Below are 17,694 nucleotides of genomic sequence, written 5' to 3' on the forward strand. Positions count from 1 at the left end.
AATAATAATAATAATATAGAAATACACGTAGCCATATTTACATATATTTACAAAATCAGTATTTGTACAGAAGTAAACAGCGAAAGAGACGAAGAATAATGACCGATCAATTTTTCTATTATTTTTAAATCCCTCTTCCTTCCTTTGTTTTCAAATATTTGATTGAAAAATATACTTTCACCGAATTCAAAGTTGATTGAAAGGAAGATCCTGAAATTTGTCAACACTTTGAATGCCATGGGGAGCAAAAATGGAATACATCATAAGAAAGATAAATAGAAAGTATTAATAGTAGATAGAATAGCAAGTGGTAAATTGAAATTACTGTATTCTAAATAGTTGTAACCGAGGCATGGCATTTAATGTGTCAAAGCATCCATCGCTTTTCATTATTCATTGATCAAAATTGAATGTTCGATGAAACTTGTTTATCTATGATTTAACCCTTTCGTTATGGCAGAACAGTAGATAGTTAATTTGCAATACTCATATGAGATTTCAGGCGTCAACAGTATCGAAAGGGTTAATGTCAATAATAATGAAAGGGTTAAATAAGAATTAATCATCGAGCACTCTTTCAGAATTCCTCGCCCTTTCCTGCACTCTGTACACGATGCAAGCTTCATTTCTGTTAGTATCTTTAAACCATTAACACCCAGAACTGCAAATCTTAATCTCTTTTTTTATTTTTATATTAATATTCCTTTTTAATAATAAAAAATAAAGCTCTGGGAATTAATGGGTTAATCTTGTTCCCTCCTCCACAGAAAGAATTTGTTTAATGCTTCTAATCAGTTTGGAAAATTTCTGTAAATTATTCTGTTTAATTAATCAAAAATTCTTGAAATATTTTTTGCAAACTCTGTCTGCCGCAGGAGGGAACACGACAGAGAACCTTTATTCCTCCCTTGTTACACCATATCCACATGTACCCATGAAAATTTCCCGCAACAGCGACAGACTCGTTTTAATTCGCACGCTGTTATCGTGAAATTCAAAGGGAAAACAGAAAAAGAAAAAAAAAAAAGAGAGAACGTCTCGCTCAGTCGTTCACAGCGGCCGTTAGAAAGGTTGCCAGTCGCAGAAGTGGTAGAAGGCAGCGGCGGTAGGCAGCGCATTACAGAATAAAATGTGACAGGACTGTAAAGTATTAAAAAAGGGGAAACCAAAAGAACTGCTAAGAGGAATTCATGACACGCCTAGAAATGACAAAAAAAGAATAGAAATGTAAGAAAGGTGCCATATTATCATATCGTTGCTTGCTTGCTCATTCTTTTCCTTTCTCCACACTATTTCTGTTTCATTAGCATTTTTTTTTTTTTCTTTTCATTCCCTTTTTATGCAATGATGGTTAATTACAGAGCGGCCCCTAGCATCAGGCAAAAAGGGCACTGATACCCCAGGCCCCAAGTTTAAATATGTATTTTCAAAATTGTTCTATGAAATTAATTAAATTTTAAATAAACTGGTGAATTTTTACTGTAAAATACTAGCCCTAGGAACAGCTCTAATTAATTATAACCATACTGATGGCGATGAAGAAGAAAGAAATTAAACCATTAAGTATAATAACAGTAGCAGCAGCAGCTGTGATAGTAGAATTATAAAGAACAGTATACGAAGAAAGTAAAAATAATCTCTTTGTCGCTAGTCCAGTAATTAAAACGCTGGTGTGTGTAACAATTTTTTTTTTTCAATGAAAAAATAGTGAGAGAGGATGTTTGAAAAAAGATACTACGAATATCCGATGAGAGGATAGCGAGGGATCGATACGACGATGAGGGTTACTAATAATACTGATGAAACTAGGCCAGTGATTAATAATAACGATGATAATAATGAGACTGATGGTGGGTGGTAATTATGATAAATATATAGAATGAATAGTATAGAATAGTAATGAATGATAAATATATAGACGACAATATTGATCTATGTAAACGTCATGTATAAAAGTTAAATTGAAATTGAACTAATTATCCTTCAGGGTGAGTGTCATTGATCGACATTTTATTAATTGAAACTAATTAATCCTTGATTTTCGTGGAAGTCGTATTATTAATTCAATTTTGATAAAATTTCAAATTTGGATATTACACTTAATAAAACACTAGTAATATTAAATATTAATGAAATTCGTTCAAAAACACTCGCCACTCGACTGATCTTATGACTCGGAATAAAATAAAAAATGAAAAACATTTCGAAAATCGCTCGATGTAATATTGTAACTACTTTCAATATTTTTAAACTACAATAACAACAACGTCAATAATAAATTGAAATTGTACTTTGCATCGATCTAAGCGAGATTCGAATAGTTGGCGTGTTAACTCGTGTAAAATTCTCCTTTCCTTAATTATTTTTTAACCATGATGCCGAGAGAGAGACTGTTTCATCGTCCAAGAATAATAAGAGATCCTTAGATAAGCGGAACCGGAAACAATGGTAAAAAAGATCCTCGATTACTCGGTGTGTCACCTGTGCAACTTCCGGGCAGAACCAAAAGGCAGTGCGGTGAAGAAACGAGATTTAAAAAAAAAAGAGAGGGGGCAGGGGGTTGAAAAGTGGAGGACTATCCGCTAGCAGGAGCGTAAAAAAGAGAAAGAGATACATTTGTTGGTACTCAACTTCCTGTTTGTTGTTTCCCCATTGAGCCAACATGGCGGACGATCGATCGACGATTAAGAGACGATTTCTTTCTTTTGAGGAATAAAAAATAAGGCGGGAAGAGAAATTCAGAGAATAAAAGCTGATAGATAGAAAGGAAAAAGTGAATAGAGATAGAAAGATAGAGAGGTGAAAGATTTGAAAGAGATCGGCTTACCTTTGACGTAAACGAAACACTAATTACAAGCGAGGATCATCGTCACGAAAGCGAACGCTTCATTGGCAATTGCTCATTTTATTTTGTAATTAGAGGAACAGGGAAAACCTTCGAGAGAAAGAGAGATAGAAACTTTGGTGGTTGCTCGTCCTACGGTTCATTGAAACGTAACACATAATTTATATTAAGGAAATAATGAAATTTTAATAGATTTCATGAATTTAATTTAGTCTAATAATTAACACTTTGACGAATGTATATATTATATTCTTGTCCTCATAATTACTGCAATGTGTATGAAATTTTTATTGGTTCAATTAATTTCAAATTCCAAACTCACTATAAAACCGTTATTTTATTAACGATTACGTAAGGAACTAGATTGAAAATTTCAATTTAATAATTAACCGACCATATACTTGGTAATTTGAATTTGAATATAATTTATTATTACAGTAGAAAGATATATCTAGTCAGACACTGAGATCAAGCTTTCAGAATTATCCTCCTAATTTCTTCATTATTTGACCAAATAAAATTTATACAATTTTTGATAAATTTTCTTCCGATAAAAGCCATTCCCTGAATCGTGGACGAGCGAGCATCACCGATCAAGATCACGATCCAGCTTAGAGCGAGTGCGAATCGGGCTGTCGAGCGAAGACATACCGTTAAATATATGTATAAAAAAGATTCTGAACAGAGAAGCTCAAAAGGAAGAAATAAATAAAATTAGAGTATGTAAAAATGATACCCAATCACCAGATGCCCCGAGGTGTTAACACCGGCGTGCACAGCCCATTCCGTTACCTTATATATTTGTTAGTACAGTCGTCCGGGAAACCGGAAGCCATCGAAAACAAATTAAACCCAGGCCTTTGGCGTACGATCGAACCGGTCGAAAGCAACAAAACCGAGGAAAATTATTTAAAAAAAAAAAAAAAAAAAAAAAAGAAATAACAGTAAAACAGACAGACGAAGATTTCGTTTGTTTGCGACTTTTTCTGGTACGAAAGCACACGTGCGACAGAAGAATTTCCGTATCACAAGGGGGGGGGAGATCGATGAACACGATTCGGTATTCAAATGCAAGACAACCATCTTTGGAATAAAAAATGTATTCAAGCAGGGGGGAAGGTTTTGGCTGGTAAGATTCTTCACCACCAATACGAACAAACAAACACGTACGACGACATGAAACAACAAAACCGGTTAATAAAGAAACCGTCGAAACGGACAATTAGCACGGACGAGTTAGGCTAGGGATTAATTTGCACACGAATCGTCGAGTCACCCTTATAACGTTCGGGTGTTCCTCGTTCAAGAAAGAGAATAAGAAAAATAGAAAGACAGATCGGAGTCACGTGAATCTGCTTCCTTTGTTTTTTTTTTTGTTTTTTTTCGAATTTTTCATTATAGTATTTTAGTGTTATCGAAAACGAGTACTATAAGTCATACGAGAGACAGAACGAACTAGCTACTATACAATATTAACCAATAGGAAGTGTAAGTAAGAAGTGTGTAACGACCAATATAGACAGGTAATAAAAGGAGAGAGCGATCGAGCGACCGTTTTAATTTCATTCTCCAAGTCAATTATTGTATCAATATTAATATAATTACTTAACAAATTTTTCAATCCAAGTATCAATGCTTTGAGAATGAAAAAGAAATCGTGTCACCGATTACTCTTTCTGACCAATATAAAAATATAATTATCAATCGGTGTAGATATAGTTTTCTTTGTCAAGGCTCAGTTTATGTTGTTGATGTGTTACCTTTCGTTAACTAGCTTGTCAGTGAACGGGTTTCGTGGATGTCGCTTCATAATATCGCTCTCTGCCTCCTCGTAGGCAAGTGAGATGGCTGGCACCTGATGTCACATTATCAACAGGCTCTCAGTAACAACGCCAACACAGAATTAAAATCGTGAGTATCGTTCGTGGTGATCGCGTGATAAACGATGCTGACCGCTTTTACGTCCAGAAATTTTCTATTAAAATTGGTGGAGCAAGTAGTGAAACATACAAGCCCTAGCTCTATAGAGATGGGAGAAGGCTAGAGTAAAATTACTATACCCCATTCTACCGATTTAAGTCTAGATTACAATTTTTATTACAGTAAGCAATAAGGTGCACTAAGGCTAACAGGAAAATATTGCTTACTATAGTAACTCTACTGGTAGCCTCTTCCCATCATCTCATTGTACCAGGGTTAATATGCTTCCCCATACTCACTGTACCAAGCCATATTTGACAAGGAGGAAACGTATTGCGACCGGTGAGCATCGTGCGATGAGAACGCAGAAACGTAAGCAAACAAATCAACTGAGAAAACTAAATCGTGTGGATCGATAAGGTGGAAGGCGTCAAAGGATTGTCGAGGGGATGATACTAAGGGTGTGCCTTCGTTGGGGTCTCCTGGATCATCTGAGACTGGCTTCTTAGCTGGAAAAACTCTGTATAATATTCAGTGTCACGAGTGTCCTGACTCTATAGACACTTCTTCATTAAACGATCCATTTATCTACTTTGATTACGACACAGAGTGCCAAGAATCAAGATACTCGTGCATTGAAAAATTCATAACGTTTAGATTAATCTGGCTTCCAGAGGTGACCTAAGTAAAATACATATTTCAGATACATAAGTGGATCAGCAATTCTAGCTTCCAATCAGGGGTACTTCCTATAAAGTGATCTGGCGATACTGGAGCTATCTAGCCTAGGCAAACTGCGGACTACAGAAATCTGTCGACAAAAAGAACCTTTCGTTGACGAGGTTGTCCCTGCTTGGATCGCGAGGCTGCCTTTTCATGATGTCCGATTCGGCGTGCTCGTACGCCAGAGATATGGCGGGCACCTGATAAACCATCACATATTTCATCCTTAACAATCCAACCAGCCTATAAATATCAACTCGGCGAAGATGACACAAGAAGGTACAACGTATTAAACATCGCTGAAAATCTTTGATTACAGAAGAAGAATCTCAACGACTCCTCAAGATGTCCTGTTCAAGATAGTTTGAGGATTTCCTTGAAGATTCGTTGAATTCTGTGGCTTCTCTTCGTGTTTCCCTCGTTTCCAAGTGGAAACGAGTGAAGGATAGACGACGGTATGTTACTCACCATGTCAGTTCCCAAGTCGATGCAGAGAATAGTGACGGTACCGAGTGGCAGAGGTATATCGCAAAGGATAAACGCCAGGAAGGGTGAGATCTCGGGGATGTTCGAGGTCAGGGTGTAAGCGATTGACTTCTTCAGGTTGTCGAAGATCAGACGACCCTCTTCGACACCGGTCACGATCGAGGCGAAGTTGTCGTCGAGCAGGATCATGTCGGCTGCTTGTTTCGACACGTCCGAACCAGCGATACCCATGGCTACACCGATGTCGGCCTTCTTCAGCGCGGGCGAATCGTTCACACCATCACCTGGAATGTTTGTTCAATCTCTTTACAATATATTCCCCGTGTCTCCTAATCTACTGTTTAGCGTCTATTTGTCTATCGTCGATCCAGGCTCTTTGGAGGGTACTTTGGGGGGAAACGATTCTACTGAACTACAATAAGCAGAGGGTAGTAGAAGAATATAACGTATGATTGAACATACCGTCTCTTGTTATAGTGCACGAGTACCATGCTAATTAAATGAATCTGTGAAGTGAGTTTTACATAAACTTGAAGAGTCCTGTGTTTGCATTTAAACATGTACAAATTGGTGCCTTCTGAAATGGAGTTTATATCAATCTAATAAGAGGATTGTAGGTCAGATGATGGATCGGTGCTTATAAATAAAATCTTGTTTGCTTAATTAACGCTGCAGGTGTTCTCGTAACAAATAAAATTCTTATTTGCATGTCTGTTGATAATGAACGTTCTCAGGAGGTTACCATTATTCTGACAAGAATTTCAACCTTCGTATGATAATTATAAAGGTTCCAAGTGTTTTTAAGAAGACAAACAACGTACCAGTTACGGCGACGATAGCACCCATTCGTTGACAGCCTTCGACGATGATCAGCTTCTGCTGTGGCGAGGTACGGGCGAACACAATTTCGGTGTGGTACCTGAGAATTTCGTCCAGTTGGTCGGAATTCAGTTCCCTGAGTTCAGTTCCGTGAATCACGGCGGCCTTGGCCTCGCGGGGATTCACTTCGGACACTGGGATGTTCAACCGTTGAGCAATGTCCTCAACAGTCTCGTTACCTGAACAGAAAAAAACACGAAGCAATTTCAATTTTGGTTCATGTCCAACTGAAGATATGATCGAATAAGGATTATTTAGAAATGAAGCTAACCTTCAGAGATGATGCCGACGGATTTGGCAATGGCTTTGGCAGTGATCGGGTGATCGCCGGTAACCATGATCACCTTGATACCGGCTGAACGGCATTTGGCGACCGCGTCGGGTACCGCAGCCCTCGGCGGGTCGATCATAGACATGAGGCCTACGAAACGGAGTCCTTCGAGCGGGAAGTTGGGATCGTCGCAGTTGAACTTGTAGCCGATAGGAAACTTATCGGACGGCAGCGTGTAGTCACAGAAGCCGAGTACACGTTCGCCAAGACCGCCTAGCTCGAGGTAAGCATTGTTGAAAGCTTCCTTCATTTCCTCGTCCAGAACTTTCTCCTTTCCACCGATGAATATGGTGGAGCATCGATCGAGAATCCTCTCCGGGGCACCCTTCATTACAAGCAGGTGTCTGGGGTCATCTGGATTGTCGGACTCGTGGATGGACACCTGGTATTTGTTGGTAGAGTTGAACGGAATCTCGCAGACCTTCTTGTTGCGTTTCCTGATACCCATCACGTCTCCTAACGCCAGTTCCATGCACTTCAATAGAGCAGCCTCGGACGCGTCACCGTTCACCTGTCTCTGTAGGATCGGTTGTTTCTCTTGGCCTGGTTTGAACTCGGCACGATTACAGAGTGTAGCAATCTTGGCCAACGCTTTGAAGCCGGGGCTGGTACGGTCGTATTGTAATCCAGACTGATCCTCCGTTGTGTCAGCCTCGATGATCTGGTTGTCGAACCACATATGGGCGACGGTCATCCGGTTCTGTGTCAGTGTGCCAGTTTTGTCCGAGCAAATGGTCGACGTGGATCCTAAAGTTTCGACAGCCTCGAGATTCTTAACCAGGCAATTCTTCGAGGCCATTCGTTTCGCGGTCAGCGTCAGGCACACGGTTACGGTAGCGAGCAAACCTTCCGGTACGTTGGCCACGATGATACCGATGAGGAAGATAACCGCATCAAGCCAATGGTAACCGAGAATGAACGCTATCAAGAAGAAGGTTATACCGAGGAACACTGCAACGCCGGTAATCAAATGGATAAAGTGGTGTATCTCCTTAGCGATCGGCGTTTCACCGGTGTCAAGGCCGGATGCTAAACCAGCAATCCTTCCCATTACCGTCTGATCGCCACAGCAGATAACCACACCCTTCGCCGTGCCTTCAACGGCATTCGTCGAGAAGAACGCGAGATTTTTCGTTTCTAACGGATTCTCGTTCGTGAACTCTGGGGACCTCGACTGTGGCTCGGATTCACCGGTCAACGATGAGTTGTCCACTTTGAATCCACGCGATTCGATGATCCTTATGTCCGCCGGTATACGATCGCCGAACTTCACCTCGACCACGTCGCCGAGTACCAATTCCTCCGCCCTCAATGTCAGTTTCTCGCCTTCTCTGATCACCGTCGCGAATTGCGGTACCATGTTCTTGAACGATTCCATGATTTTGCTTGATTTGCTCTCCTGGTAATACGAGAATATGCCCGTAACTATAACCACCGCCGCCAACACGATACCCAGGTACAAATTGTCGTCGTTCGGATCCTCGCTGGTCGTCGCCTGGATCGAGTACGCGATGAAGCAAAGGATCGCACCGATCCATAACAGCAACGCGAAACCACCGAAAAGATTCTTGCAGAATTTCACCCATTCCGGTGTCTGTTTCGGTGGCGTTAACGAGTTTGGCCCATCCCTCTCCAGATTCTCCCTTGCCTTCGCATGGCTGAGGCCCTGTAACAATATTTTTACACGTTAACATTTCACAGAAAAAGATATTTTTTAATGATCATTGTTTCGCAGGTGATTTTTTATAAATTAGCGATATACAGTGGTACCTCGGGATACGTCTGCTTTGAAATATACGTCCTGATTAGACGTGACAAATTTTCCTCGGTATACGACTTCTGTCCAGTATACGACATAAATTTTTTCTGTGAATTTTGCATCATTTTTAAATAATTATCTCAGAGGAAAAATTAAATTAATAATCAATTATATTCGGAGTTGATGTATTATTAACTGATTGATCATACAAGTAAGGATATCGTATAACAAACTATAACCGCAAAACGGGAGGCAATAAAATTTATTTCATTTGGTTTGTTAATTTAGAATCTATCATTAGGTTACATTTAAATTATTTTACAATCCTATTAATGTAGGTATAATATCAATAGGAGTTTTTTTTTACATGAGAACGGATTAATCATTTTTACATTACTTCTTATGGGAAAGGTTGGTTTGGTACACGTCCTATTAGGTATAAGTCCAAACATCAGGAACGGATTAAGGTCGTATACCGAGGTACCACTGTACTTACTTTTCTTTTCATTTATTTTATTTTATAACTTATGTCTTGTTACTTACGTTTTCGGGGTGCGTCTGAAATCTCTGATACAGTTCTTCGGGGGTGATTTTGTGGAAATCAATGTCCAACTCCTGCTTCAGGTCATCTAAATTGTCCGTCCTCCGCTTTGGGTTCTTCCGCCGCGACTGTTTGACACAAAAGCAAATTTCATCGCTTATTAGTCATACAATAATAAAAGTAAAATGTTAATGAGAATCAAAGAGTTATGGATTTATATGATCATTACTTTATGTAAATTACTCTTGTTCCTATCACCATTCTCCACAATAATTATTTCCACATATTAGAAAAGCAGAGTTCCTTATCGATCCTCCATTTAATAAACGTAATAATTAAAATTAGAAACACCATCCGTTTGGACCATCAGACCACAGTTTAATATTAATCCACCACCAGGAATAATTAATGTTAGTTGTTTGTGTTAGAAATTCACCAAATACTGTGCTGGTTAGTACGGAAGAAGAAGTAGAAATAGAAAATAATAGAAATATTCAGACGAATATTTATAAACAATGTTCTGAAAATTCTTCAGAAATATTGGTTCAGAAAATACGAAGAAGAAGATGAAGAAGAGAGAAGAAGAACCACCGACGAGGTAAGCCCAAAAAAAGCTGTAAGAATGTAGCTTGCACAGAACCGGAAGTCCTAATTTTTCTATAATACCTTGTACATCCCATCGGCTGTTTTGTTGTCGTCGCGAATTTTCGGTAACGTGGCGACCCTGTACGAATCTGATCGGCCATGCTGTAAAAAAATGTATGACAAAAAAATATGAGATGACACGAACTAAGAAAAAAAATACAAAAGTAAATCCACACGATATAAAATAAATAAATAAATAAATAAATAAAAAGAGTTCGACGATTCGATGATAATTGATCCATTGTTCTATCGTACATTTTCTCGATATAATTATCGGCCATGAACATTTTCGCCGACCTCTCCGAAACACGTGGGCTGTGTGAATGGTACACGTGAGCTTACGGTACAGGCTGAAACCTAATTTTCAAGACCGACCTCGGATAACGACCACTTCCGGTGCCGGTTCAATGAAGCACAGTCATTGAAATCGTTCAATGGTGTCTCGTGATCGATAGTAATCCTTCGACGAGAATATTTGGCACAATTAACCTTCGGACAGCGGACCATAATTTTTAGTACCATTTCTCTTTTTTTAGGAGAAATTGGCCCTACCACTAATTTTAAATGAATTTTAATATTAATACCTTCGAAATTAGAACTTGAATAATATCATTTTCCCTAAGTAAAGAAAATTGTATAAAATTCAATTGACAATTTCTATTCTCTACGGTTCGTATATTTAAATTCTGGAAAGCACCTCGACAACTGACAGCGTTTTGTCCAAATTGAAATGTACCAAGCTATTTTCAGTGAGGAGAATTTCCCTCACTGTCTCGTGGAACCGACGTGATCTCGTTTTTCCCGGCGTTTGAACGCATGCAAACGACGTACTAACAGCAACCAGCGAACGCTGCTGCCTCGAAGGGGTCGTTTCTAACCTTCAAGCCTTAGCGACTCGACACACAGGACGAGTGAAAAATTTACGAGGGTCGCACCCCTCTCGATTTCAACGAAATAGATATATGAACTCCCTTCGTCGATCGCCACTGGATTATCTCGTGGTTTTTAGGGGGTTGGATGAACACCAAATCGTCAACACACATTCCATTTTCTTTCTTAACCACCATAGTGGAAGTGGAAGTTCCAATTATTAAGGATAGAAATAAAATAAAATTAAAATTCTGGCTCTCTCCATGGTCCGCCATCCACAGGGTTAATTTTATTTAGAATAAATTTTTATTTCTCTACCAAATTTATCAACCAAAGGATCCATCGAAGGTTTGACACCCCCCAGAAATTTTAACCTGGCCCTGATTAATATATCCAGGGTCGGCTTTAGCGTCTCTGTCACCCTCGGCGAGATTGTTCTCTTAATTATTAAATTATGTTACGAGAGGTGACAGATCACGATTAATATATATTTTATTACTCTCAGTTTCTTACAGTAGCAAGACTGATCATATAAATCGTCCCGTATTGATTAGAGTTGTGCACGTGTGCGCGCGCGATGCGATAATTGTCAGTGCTCGCAGGAGAAGATTTTGCTAGCCGCAGTGCAGTAAATTGTCTCGACCTCTCGTCGACACGGAACGGTGATTGCAATCCCGAACGTGTCGCGGAAATAAGTGAAATAGATTGGCGCGTAGCCAGTGGTTCTCGACGTCGAAGAAATTTTTTCGCGCCAATTTTTCGATCTATTCCAATTCAATCCACGATACGACCTTCTACCTATACTGTAAAATAATCAAATAAATCAAAAATCTATTCAATGCCCACATTTTTTTCTTAACAATGAGTACTTTATCACAGAATAATGTTTATGAAAATTATTGACTGAAAAAACTGATGTTGGATGATCCGGGAGGGAGAGGGGTGTCGGAATCGAACAAACGGACGTAGAGTCGCGACAAATGTCTCTCTATTGATCTACATGATACTGACACAAAGGTAAGTATACGCGGCTCTGTTCATCAACGATTTTAACGAGCATTGTATGTCGACGGCAGCTCTTGTTCCGTCCAAATAAATTGCTTCAGATAGCCGCGCGCGCTGTGTCATGCCCTCCCGATGCGATGCGTATGACCGATATTTTAATGGATGCCTTTCGTGCTGATTTTTTAATCAATCTCGTTATTTGCCTCTGATCTTGAAACACAGGAATAATTGAATTCAATCGAATAATGAAATTGTCGTTAGAAATTCATCCATTACCCCATAGCAATTAGGTAGACGTTTTATTTTATCTGATCTTCCGCTACCATGTAACTGTAATTGACCGGTTAATGGAAAACGATTACACGCTCGATTCTATCAGATACGTTCAGTCAAACTTGACTCACCGTGTGCTGGCAACCGAATCCTACCGATAAATCCTCGTTTTTATCTGATCGATTGCTCACCGTTTGATAGTACACTCGCGATCAAATTAGGTTTACTCATTCCCATTGCCATATAGGGGAAGCAGGAATCCTCGATATTGTTATTTTAATGATAATAATATTAAAAGTAATTTAGAGAGAAAATAATATAATTTTCAATTATTAAATTTATAGTGTATAAAATTTACTCGCACGTGATAAGGCGAAATTTTTATATATTATGTATGAGGGCTCATTTTCTGTATTGTCATTCTCCCCAGGAATGGGGAAGGACGAGAACTCGGGATATGAGCAATTTTTCCTTGGTAAGCCTGATTTGATCGCGAGTGTACTTGCGTTGTTCTGCGAGGTGCGTACGTAACGAAATTGCATAATCGTCGCGCTTCCTCAATGACCAGAGGCCACACTGTGACGATCAACGAGAGATAATAATGTCGCGGAATTGTCGCGTTTAGTGCGAGCGTGTTCGCGCGTGCACATTCCTCGCTCTTAACTGAATTAACCCCTCAAACATTGGGCACATCAATTTTTCTGTCCTACAGAAATTTTCTTCAAAATTCAAGTATCGATCGTAATCTAGAAAATGATAGTTATAAATATTTTGAAAGTTCAATTATTTTCAAGAGGAGATACAGTTTGATCGGTCAACTTCTTTCATTTTTATCTAATCGTGAACCGATTCCGACAAACGCGTCAGTTAATTGACACACGTTGGATCTTAATTAATGATCCATATTGGTATATTGAATTATCATAAATTATTCAGCGAGTTTAAAGCAGCCAGATTTAAGATTTACGTGAATCATGTGGCGGATCGTGGTCCCATTTACTCTAATTTTTTCGGATTTAATTTGGGAATATTTAACCCTTTTGCAACCCTTCATAAGAGCAAAAGAAATTTCATTACATGTCAATTACCATAAATTTAATTACATTACTGAATTGTGGTTCCTTTTTCTAAAGATAGAGTTTGATACCGGAATTCTTTGGAGTTTTAATCATTTTTCAAATCTCCAGAAAGCTTGAAATATTTCTATTCCAACACCTGCCCCGATAAATCTTCGTTCCAAGGAACGTACCTCAAACGCCCGTAAATCACCCCGAACAACCCCTCGGGGGAATAAAAAAAAAAAAATTTCTCCACCCTCGAGTGCGATCCCAACAGTGATCGGTGAGATGGAAACAAATCCAACAAACCAGGACGAAAGTCCAAGAGTTACGCAACGAAAGCAGTGGTAGGTAAATCCGATCGCTACGATAATTGTATCCCTGGATAAATCCATCGTTTTCGACAAGCGAGGAGAAACAGCTACGAACGGGGAACAAGATTACGCCTGTCCTCCAGGATACGTCGATCGATGAAGCTGCTGGTAACCATCGCGAACCGACAGGAACTGGGCGAGTCCTTTGCGATTCAGGCAAATCCTGATCGATCGACGAGCTCAGCGACATCGCTTCTCTAACAACGTTTCTATTTCCACAAATTGATATCTCGTCGTTTGTCCAGTATCTTCCGTAACTTGATAACAACGCTTGTTTTTGTCACTCACGATAGAGTGCTGTATCGGTTACGAGTGGATCAGAGTGAAAAGATAGAAGCGCTGCGATTTTTGTGGGTGTGTTATGGAAAAATGTAGTCACTGATAAAAATAATATGGAAAAATTGGGGCATTGAGAATTTTATAAGAAAATTGTGGAAAAATGGAGGGCACTTAGAATTTCATAGGAAAATTGTGGAAAAATGGGGGGCACTGAGAATACCACAAGAAAATTGTGTGAACATAGGGGTCACTTAAAATCTCATAGAAAAATTTTGGAAAAATTAGGGCACTGAGAATTCCACAGTAAAATTGTAGAAAAATTGGGGCACTGTGAATTTTGTAAAAATAATAGGCAAAAATCGGGCACTGATTGTGAGATTTTTCTAGGAATGCTGTGGAAAAATGGGGGGTCGCTTAGATTCCCATAGAAAAATTGTGTAAAAATTGGGGCACTGAAAATTCCACAGGAAAAATTGGAGCACTATGAATTTTATAGGAATGCTGTGGAAAAATGGAGGGCACTTAGAATTTCATAGGAAAATTGTGGAAAAATTAGGGCACTAAGAATACTGTAGAAATACTTTGACAAAACAGTAGTACTCCAAATTTTCTAAATTAATTGCAGAGGAATAAAAGTATTATGAAGCTGATGAGGTTCATAATATGTCCCTAATTCCAATACTATACGTTACTATCGGCTACTACTCAATAATGCTGTAGATAACGATGCATATTAACTGAATGCAAATACTCCTAACAAAGGTATACGTGTGAGCCGGACGCGGTGAACAGAGAGGCGCGATCGAGTGCAGACCGGAAGTGGTTGTCGGGCAGGAAAACGTAACGATAAGACCGCGAGTTTCACTAACGAATCAACCGGCACACCATTCGTTTAATGACGAACGAAGCTCAATGTCTTGAAGTTCAATGACTCATCTGACATTATAAAATTAAAGACTAAAATCTACTCTCGTTTCAGGTGTAATCTGGAATTTACCGGAGGAAACAAAGAATCGTGGACAATCGCGATGGGGATCGTAATCGTCGAATTAAGGTCGAGGGTAACAGGGCTTTTTATCGAGAAGAAAGCGTATCTGGGGGATCGACTCTGTTGACCATAATTATTCATGAAAAACAGGGCAATTGCAATTAGCGCGATAAGATCATGAAACTCTGATGAGAATTGATCACGTTTAATTGTGACGTTTGGTAGAAAAAATTTCAATTTATATCAATTAAGAGTAATGAGATACTTTATAATTAATTTAAGTCATTTTCTCTTCATGAACAGTATGATAGAATTATTATTTTTTGTTGCAAATAATTTTTTTATTTTGAAACTAAATTGCAATTTCAAGATTAATTTATTAATTAATTTTGTACAAGTTCATGCATAATTTATAATTATCAAATATGAAATCAAACTGCAACCACTCAACTGAGTCCACAATTTAATTTCTCAATATCGTTGCATTCTCGTTAACGCGCGAAACAAGGGGTGAATTTTAACCCCTTCCAACCACAGCAGCCTAGTTTTCGAGGATGCTACAGACACAATCGAAAATTTCGTCCTAAAGCAGACGCGACAAACTGAGTTTAATCGAGTTGCATAACTAACCCCCTCCACCTTCATCAACGATCCACCCTTCACAGCTGCGTGAAAGGGGAGGGAAGGGGATCGGAAAGGCGGATCCGGAAGAGTTTGAAGGGTTGCGACTGGTTAACTAGAAATTCTAACGAAGTCAGCCATGCTTAACCCAATTTGATTCTCATCGACGAGTTGACTACGTTTTCATGAACCGAAGGGTGAAGTTTTTTGGCAAAAATTGGGGTGTTGATAAGGGTGAAACCTTTACTTCATTGTTAGAAACTTTCGGTGACAGGGAATTGGTTAAAAAGCTTGTTATAGGGGGTTAAAAGTTTGTTAATGAACCATTCTGGACTTTGTTAAATAACCTAATTAATACGGTTCATTCAAACTATATAAATTGAATTTGTACCTGTAAATCTGCGAGTTCTAGGGGTCGTGCACTTGCGACCAAATCAGGTTTCCCGAGGAAATATGGGGATGTGCCGGGTTATCGTCCTTTTCTTTAGGCGGGCGCGAAAACGTTTACGCGGTAAAATTTGAACTGAAATTTATGTATTATTCAAATTTCTTAGTTTTATACTAAATCTTATAACATGTAATAATTAAAAATGATATTATTTTGTTTCTAAATCACTTTTGATATTAATATCGTCAAAATTAAGATGCGGAAACCTAATTTTATCGCGAGTGTAGGAGGGTGATTAAAATTCATCTGGAATGTCAGAAATCGTCCGGAAATATGCAACCACAACCACGATACACAATAAACAGTAGGGAATAAAATTTGCATTTCCTGCGAACTAACGCCTCATAAATAAGAACAGCTTGCATTTACTGCTGAATGTTGTTATTTCTCCTGTAACAATTTATTCACTATGAGTCAGTAGACCACGGAACAACGAGAATACATTAGACAGCGACGCTTGTGGCGTCCCACGTAAACCCTGAAGGGATTATAGTCGTCGAGGAGAATCGATCGGGCGAGTTCTCATTTGAAAGCACATCGAAAAATTACATTTCAGACTACAAGTCTGAATCGAAGATTTCAATCGTTCAGGGACGAGCTATTAGCTATCTTCATTTCATTCCGTTTCATTATTTATATCAGGGCCGTGGCTCTGATTTATATTACTCCTTTCCAACTACATTAACAAATAAAGAAATTTTCCAAAAATTCCGAGTATTTTATAAAATGCACCCCTTCAAGTTACAAGGACAGATAGAAAATAATAAAAGGTAACAGAGAAATTTCGCTGTTACACAAATGCATAGGTGGATCGGTGGGTGTTACAACCACCCCATCGATGGTACGGTACCATTCTGATCCAGAAACCTACCCCCCGACTACCCCGCCTCATTCCGCGACGCGACGTTCCACTTTCCGTTTCTCCCTTTTTCACTGGCCATCGCGGGTCGATGAGGAGCGAGCCGTAGCTGGAGATGCGCATGCGACCTAAACCACCCATCACCCCGACACCCACCGACCACCCATCACGGATCAATACCCAACCAGGCCACCTACTCCGGTGTGGCTAAGTCTACGTGTAGCTTGAACAACGCGGAGAAAACCGTGTGGCAGACATATGAGGAGGACACGCGCGGCTGAACGTCTTATAGGGCACCCTGCTGTTCGTGATGGGTGCCCGGCTACTCGACCCATGGGTGTACGATACCAAGTTAGATCTAGGAAGGAACGATGGTCTGATTGCTTATGATGTAATCTCCATTCCATAGGGATACCGTTTCTGACACAATTGCGAAGATTGCTGCAGCTCCTATGGAATGGGTAATATTTCCCAGCTGGGTTTCAAAGTGTTAAAGCATCATCTGGATAGTAGAGATTCGTTCGATTTGATACCCTAACAAGTTCTCTGTTTCCATAAAACCGTGAAGGGAAAAGGGCATGCTATTGTGATCAAATGTAGGAATTTTGAAAGGATTACACGGTTGGCAGAGTACCCCTCTTTCTCTGTATCCTACTCAACTGCACGATACTTTACTTAAACTCCTGGTGAAACTCGATTGACTGGAATTGATTTGATGTAGCGATTCCTTTTTTCTGACGACACGTGTGGATGATCGAGGGATTGTGTAGAAGGAGACGTATTTGACTGA

General features: G+C 39.4%; 1 protein-coding gene across 8 annotated transcripts in view; it reads right to left on the bottom strand.

Annotated features, from left to right (window-relative positions):
• Positions 1-17,694, bottom strand: part of Atpalpha (sodium/potassium-transporting ATPase subunit alpha) — a 64,436-nt gene that overhangs the window by 4,259 nt on the left and 42,483 nt on the right. For 3 of the 8 annotated variants that reach the window (XM_034321117.2, XM_034321120.2, XM_034321121.2), the window contains exons 2-7: positions 10,151-10,231; positions 9,487-9,612; positions 7,125-8,850; positions 6,796-7,032; positions 5,957-6,258; positions 4,606-4,700 (exon numbers count right to left, since the gene is read on the bottom strand). In XM_034321117.2, coding sequence (XP_034177008.1) covers positions 4,606-4,700; positions 5,957-6,258; positions 6,796-7,032; positions 7,125-8,850; positions 9,487-9,612; positions 10,151-10,231 — 2,567 coding nt within the window. Of the gene's footprint in view, positions 1-4,605; positions 4,701-5,593; positions 5,689-5,956; positions 6,259-6,795; positions 7,033-7,124; positions 8,851-9,486; positions 9,613-10,150; positions 10,232-17,694 lie in introns of all 8 variants that reach the window. The other 5 variants (XM_034321122.2, XM_034321123.2, XM_034321125.2 and 2 more) reach the window with 3 other exon arrangements.

Source organism: Osmia lignaria, chromosome 12 (assembly GCF_051020975.1).
Source record: "Osmia lignaria lignaria isolate PbOS001 chromosome 12, iyOsmLign1, whole genome shotgun sequence".
NCBI classification, from domain to species: Eukaryota; Metazoa; Arthropoda; class Insecta; order Hymenoptera; family Megachilidae; genus Osmia; species Osmia lignaria.